This window comes from Dipteris shenzhenensis, chromosome 19, assembly GCF_047967505.1.
Source record: "Dipteris shenzhenensis isolate YYH24624 ecotype China chromosome 19, Dip_SZ_1.0, whole genome shotgun sequence".
NCBI lineage: Eukaryota > Viridiplantae > Streptophyta > Polypodiopsida > Gleicheniales > Dipteridaceae > Dipteris > Dipteris shenzhenensis.
Genome location: NC_141614.1, coordinates 48,931,211 through 48,938,326, shown reverse-complemented (window position 1 = coordinate 48,938,326; position 7,116 = coordinate 48,931,211). Strand labels below are relative to the sequence as shown.

Genomic DNA, 7,116 nt, shown 5'->3' with positions numbered 1-7,116 from the left:
TGTGTGCATGTACATGCAGGGGAGATAACCATTGGAAGATCTTTTTGTATCCCTTTTTTTTACCTTACACCCATGGTAACCCTTGCTAGCTTGAGATCCTAGCCATTGATAGATCCATGACCACCATGAGATGGCTTGAGACACCTTGTGCTAGCTATATCCTTGACATAGCCTGAGGCATTCCCTTGAGGGGGGGTTTGTTGGGATATATCAAGGTGTATGCCTCAGGCACACCTTGGTTTCTATGTGTGAGTGCTAGAGGCACAATTAGGTGCCCATAAGCACAGTTAGGTGGTGGAAAGCCACATAGGATGATTGAGAGAATCTAGGAGCAGATTGAGGAGATGATTGTGGAGCTCTGAAGTCATCAGTGATGTCAGTGAGCATGTAAGAGGTGCCTACATAAGTACCTCATCTTCTTCATTCCATAATGCAAGTATTCTGAATTTGTGTCCACTCTACTCTTTCCTTTCAGTTTACCAACATGGTAGTGTAATAGAGTCATATAAAGCCAAGTTTTTTACAAAGTACAACGATCTTTACAGCCAAGGATTGCTAGTAGAATTAATAAAATAACTATTTGCATGCCAATAACGGTATTTTTAGAGTATTCACTAAATTTTCTATCACGATTTGCAAGACAATGCTCACCTATAATGCAAATGGTGCTGAAACAATTCCTAACTTCTTGGATTATGGTTGGGACATGATAACATCCAACCAAGTTTACTGTGAGGTTGTAAACAACTCCATTAAAAGTACCTGATTACCACTCATAATTTCATATTCTCATTTTACTATAGATGCAGTAGACTAATTGGGATACAATTGGTTCCAATGGATCAAGATCTGAATTCTTTTGGTCCTAAGAATGAAGCACTTGATATTATTGTTAACAAAAATGAAAATTTATTGGGAATCATATCACTCAAACAATGTTGCACACTCACCCAATTCTACTAGGACATTCAAGTGAGTAGCATCTATCATTCTTCTCATGTCTAGCCCTCTTGTGCAAACCAAAATTTGCATTTTGATCCATAACATCTACAATAAAACACATATGATTCTTTCAAAGTGAAATAGCTCTCTCTTTTGAAAATGAATACTTTTCCCTTTCAACATCATGATGATATGTACACTTTGTTTGTATAACTCCCTGCTAGAGTAGATGTCCTCTCAATTTCTCCTTTCAACTCATCACAATCATTGCATTTGGAGAATTTGTGCCTTTCACATTTGAAATACTCCTTTTTTTCCTTGAGCTACTAGAAGGGGATTTTTTGTGACTCCTTCACCATTACGCAGTATGTCAAACAAGTGTGGTTTGAGAGAAGCCTTCTACTCTAAAAGTTCACACAACATTTTCTTAAGTACGTCATGTTGCATTGCCATTCCTACACAGTGGTGTTTTCATGAATGCAAAATGCAATTCTTTGTCCTTCCAACTAAACCTCAATATGTTCCATGTGATGAGCTTCTCACATCTTGATATATTTATTGCAAAATTCTCTTGCTATTGAAATGAGCAAGAAAAGTTTGTAAGGATGTCTTCATTATTTTCACTCCCTCTCCTTCATCACACATTTATTATGCATATCTTGATATCAACCAAGTTGGCAAACCACATGCATTTACATTTACAACATCTAAATGATCCCAACGCGTTAACAACTGTCTATTCAACATCACTCTCTTCCTTTTAGGCTTCTTAGATGGACCTCTATGAATATGTTTCCTCTTTTAAAGTATATGTCATATGGATATTGGATCCTCAATAATGACTCCATTAAATTTGGTACAATTGATTTGATATTCCAAAATATTGGACCCAAGTGTTTTCCTTCCATTTTGTCCTATCCTTTTCCATGAAGCATGCTTTGAAACCTATGAGACTCTCCACATGTAGGAGAACATTACTACCTAGTCTTCACAACATCACAATTTTCTTCAGCTTTCTCAGGGGGTCACTCAATATCTAACTATCACATGAGTTCAATATAAGCACATATTTCATTTCATTTTTTCTCACATTTTCATAGATAAAAGGGTGTTGTAAAAAGGATTTTAGGAAACAATTTACAGATTGAATAGTAAAAGGGTACATTTTATTAATGAAGGTTCACATAGAAGGGGTTTTATAAATAGGCCTTGAACGCACGCAATATATAGGTTTTATACCCATGAGTCACCTTTGTCAATTGCATTGCACACATCCCCACTCTGTAATTAAACAAAGAAGACCTATCCATGCAAAGCTTTTACAGGAGTGTGATCATTGGTGAGATATGGGTATTTGCATGCCCAAATGTGAAGACGATGATTAAACCATAGTGCTTCTCACTTTGAAGAATTCTCCTTTCAGGCCTTCTTATTACCACTATTGATGGGATGCCAAGCTTAAACAAGATCAAAGCCATCAAAGCTAAAACTATAGATGCACCCTTCTCCCCACGGCATGCATGTGCACATATTCACCATACAAGCAAGTCCTAAATGGGAAAAGCATGTGTCCAAATTCCTTGAAAGACTTGAAGTCATTTATGAGCTCCTCCAACTTTCAATACCATAAAGCAATTACACCAAAATTTTATTACTTCCTCTCTTAAACCCTTCTCGCCAATGCCGATACACCATTTTAGGTGTGAGCCTAGATCAAGAGACCTACTTTTTTGGTGAAATCCAAGACCCACACCATTCAAACTCTTGGTTGCAAGAGAAAAAGAAGTGTCATGCCCACCAAATAGTCATCCTAGTGACACTGTGCCAGCACTCTAAAACCCTTTATGCATAATTCAAATAAGAGACCGATGGTCTTTCAAAGACAACACATATTTAAATGTAGTGTAATTTGCTGCTGCAAAGGGAAGAGCCATAAACTTAGTCACATTGCAGAGGCTAGTTATAAGACAAAAGGCTAGCTAAGGCAAGGGGTGCAATAACCAAACTAGATCCTAGCAAGTAGCTATATTGATAGAGAATATGTTTTATTTGAAATTCATAATTTTAGCATATAATCAAACGCATTGTTTTTAGAAAATTGAATTTTGTACATAGCAATTTGAATTTAGCACATAGCACCTTACATTCAACGCATAGTCGTTTGCATTTTGCACATAGTAACTTTACGTTGTATAGGGGGAGAGTTGGCACACTTCCTCTCCCAAAACTATAATACAAAGGAACGTACACTTCCTTGAGTTGATTTTAATTTGAATTTATCATAAAGAGATTTGAATTTTCCCATAGTAATTTGAATTTGGCACACAACACTTTGAATTTTTCTTATAGCATGTTGCATTTAGCAGACAACCACACATTTGTGTGGGGGGAGAGTTGGCACTCTGTCTCTAAAAAATTATAAGACCAAGGAATATGCACTTGCTTGGGTTCATATCAATTTGTAATTAGCACATAACATTTACATATAGCACATAGCACTTTCAATTTAGAAAATAGCACTTTGCATTGTGATGTAGACTTTTAAGACCAAGGAATTTGCTCTTCATTGGATTCTTAGAACTTTGCATTTAGCACAATGCATTTGAATTTTGCATATAGCAATTCAAATTTGGCTCACAGCACTTCGCATTTTGGCTTATAGTACATTTCATTTAGCACCTAACCACACATTTATGTGGGGGAAGAGTTGGCACACTTCCTCTCCAAAAGTTATAAGGCCAAGAAATGTGCTCTTCCTTGGGTTCATATTTATATGCATTTAGCATATAACAATTCACATATAGCGCAAAGAAATTTGAATTTCGCACATAGCACTTTGCATTCAGCACATAACACTTTGCATCTAGCACATAACCGACGTTTGTGTGAAGGGAGAGTTGGCAAGCTTACTCTCAAAAAACTATAAGACCAAGGGATTTCCTCTTCCTTAGTTTCTTTCTTTTCCTTAGTTTCTTAGCACTTTGTATTAAGCACATATCAATTTGCATTTTGTCATAGCATAGTATATTTCATATAGCACAACAAAGAGAAAATAACGATAAAAGATAATAGTTGGAGTTAGTGTTACGTAAAGTTTACCAAAGCAACAACCCTGTTGGGATCCTAGTCAGTGTCAAGATTAATGTCTTTGCACTCTTAAGTCTTCTCCATTAGCGACACATCCCCATCAACTTGACCTTTGATATGACATAGTCGCTTAAGTTTGACAATACAGAAGAGAGAGAGAGAGAGAGAGAGAGAGAGTTCGTGGAGGAGATGCATTCCCTAAAAATGTAGAATTGATAGAAATTGGGGGGAAAATATGACAATGCTACCTGCCTAACAAGGCATTTAATTTCCCATAAAGAATGCTGTTTGAAGGCGGTAGCACCCACTCTCAGCCTACTATAGCATCCACATCAACCCAGCAATGGCTGTAGAAACAATTGCTCACATGCAAACATGGTGCGCACATTCACACAGCTCCCGACACAAGTTTGCATTTACAGGACAGTCATCATACTGACTCCTGAGTTTCTAAATTACAGAGACAGCCATAATGAAGGCTCGGGCTTATGGAAATGTTTGGAAAGGAAACTCTAGCATCGTAGATTGTCAGAAGGTGTAGGCAAAAAATTGCACGGGGATCCAGGACTCGTATAATATATCAGTCTATAGGATTTGCACAAAAGGATAACTACCACACCATAATATATCAGTATAGAGGATTTACACAAAGGACTGCTACCAGATAAGGGACGAACTGTCGCTCCAAAACTTCGAGAGCTTGACCAAGAAAACAGCCCCTTTGAAAGTTCACCTCATAAGCCTACGGAAAGGTGCATGTCTCAAACATAAACATGTCCAGAAAATGGGTACCTGCGCTCAACATGCACACAGCTCCTTGATACCCAGACATAAACTTGTCCGACAAATGAGTATAGGCCTTTACACATGCACAACTCAACATAAACAACAGTGTACAATTATAAAAACCCTCTATTCTGAGTTTCTGTCACTAAGGTGAGACTTTAACTTAGCTCTTTAACAAGCCTGATAATAGAGCAAGTCTCACCAGTTGCATTCACCATATCAAGACTAAATGCATATGGCATGCTTCAATTGGGCTTGACCTGAAAATCATAGTATCAAGATCTAGATCCACATAAAGGCACTGCTTACTGAAGATCAAAGCATCCCCAGGTTACAAAATTGGCAGACAATTTTCAATTTGTAAATTGCCAGTCCAATTTTAGAACACCGCCTATTTGACAGATAGTATTCTAGTTGACATATTGGCAGACATGCTTTTAACTTGACAACTTTCACATGACTATCTGAAACCTGGCATCCCACATTCCTAAGATTTGAAAATCCAACTTATATCCATGGCAATCACAAGGCCCACCTTGAACTAACAGTAGCGAGGTGCCATCTGACCAGAGTCCAAACTTTAAATCTGTCACATGTTTTTGGGGCAGCACCATACCCCTGTGGTTTGGGGGGTGTTTCATGGCTAACTCTAAAGTGGACGAAAGCCACTTTATGCCAGCCACTTCCATTCTGGGTATGGACAATCTAAAGCTTCCCAGAAAGCCCAAACCAGTACTCTTGCACTATTAGGAAGAAGCAACTGAATCATGAATTCAGAACATGCGCAAACTCATTTTAAAAAAAGCAAAACAAACAGTGCAGTTTTAACCTCACAACAGTCCCGAGCTGTAAACGCCATCAAGAATAGCAGGAACTACTATTATAACATCCGAATCACTGTGGACTGAATAAACACAGGTATTGAACATTGTATTAACACATCCCCATACCCACCAAGGTATACAAAGGTTTTTGTACTGAATGTTTCTATCAGGAATCAAAGGCAGGCTCAGTCATGGAGAAGAGAAGGCACTTAAAGCCACTCATTGTTATCTCAATCAATTGTATCCCTGCTCATACAAGGAAAGGAATCTAAAACAGGTAGAACGGCATCTTGAAATACCAGGATATGGAACTTGTAGTTATTGGAGAAGACAACCCTCAGAAAAGTAAAAAGGCAATTGAACGCTTGCACAATGGATCCCTCAATTTACCCACGGAATATGTAAAGATAGCCAAAATAGAAATAAGAGAGCAACAAAGGAAAGCGGGAGACAGACGCTCACGATTAACGCTTCAGTTCCATACACACCACCAAGCCAAGAAGAGAACCTGAATAACGGAGAAAATCTGAGAACCAGGCTAGCACCAGGCATCCGAACGCACGGGCACGTTATGTGACGCTAAAGAGTAATCACCTGTAAGAACATAGCAAGAATATTCGTACTCACGGCTTTCACGTGCCTATGGTCACAGCAGAATGAAAGATAGCGAAAAGATTTTCTCGAATCAGAAGAGATAGAATCAGTGAAATCAATTTTCGCCAACGCAGTCGTCGAAACAGCAAAATACAAATGTTCAAATGGAACTTGTCACTTCAATGCGAAGAAATTGCCTAAGCCCTTTTGCCACTATTGGGATTGCTTTGAGTGCAGAGAACCTTCCTGCCTTTATCTCGTCGCCTTCTCAACACATTTCTTCCCCCAGGAGACGCAAGACGGACACGGAAACCCTGAGTCCTGGCTCGAGAAAGCCGCGATCTCGATCTCTTTGTACATCCCAAGGCCGGCTTTCCAGCTCGTACCTTCACCACGGTGCCTCTGTCCGTCAGTACCAAGCCAAGCTTCAGTCTGGGTGTCAAGGAGAGTCCTGCCAAGGTAACACCAACACGATAAGACAATTTGAGATGAGAAGCGAAAGAGACTGGAGAATGCTGCAAGCTCCGTCTAAGAGTTTGATGCTGCAAATGCTGTGAAACGGGGATTAGGCCGCAAAGGAGCTGTGAAGGCGATACGAATCACAACGAAAGAGAGCTATGGTGGCAGGAAAACATCCTTGGAAAGCCGCAGCATAGAATACATGATAGGCAACAGAATGAAATCGACGAGAAGAAAGAAGAAGAGAACCTGCAAAGCAAGAAGAGGAGGAAGAAGCTAAGGGGCGAGCGGAAGGGAAGGAGGAGGGGCGAATGGAGAAGGAGTGGAAGGTCTGCGGGAAGCAGGAGTGATGAAGGGAAGAAATGCTTGCGAGGGTCGCCATAGCTGCTGCTTCTTCTTCTTCTTCTTCTTTTTTCTTGTAGAA

General features: G+C 39.4%; 1 protein-coding gene across 2 annotated transcripts; it reads right to left on the bottom strand.

The window, feature by feature from the left end:
• Positions 1–6,296: 6,296 nt before the first annotated feature.
• On the bottom strand, positions 6,297–7,116 carry LOC147890578 (Ribosomal protein L34). 2 transcript variants are annotated; one of them, XM_087390918.1, is made up of 2 exons: positions 6,942–7,116; positions 6,297–6,684 (listed from the first exon to the last, which is right to left on the bottom strand). In XM_087390918.1, the coding sequence occupies exons 1-2, from the start codon at positions 7,072–7,074 to the stop codon at positions 6,431–6,433; spliced, it is 387 nt and encodes a 128-aa protein (XP_087247044.1). In that variant the 5' UTR covers positions 7,075–7,116; the 3' UTR covers positions 6,297–6,430. The 2 variants fall into 2 exon arrangements, with proteins under 2 accessions (XP_087247044.1, XP_087247045.1); XM_087390919.1 differs by having other exon boundaries at positions 6,297–6,692; positions 6,950–7,116.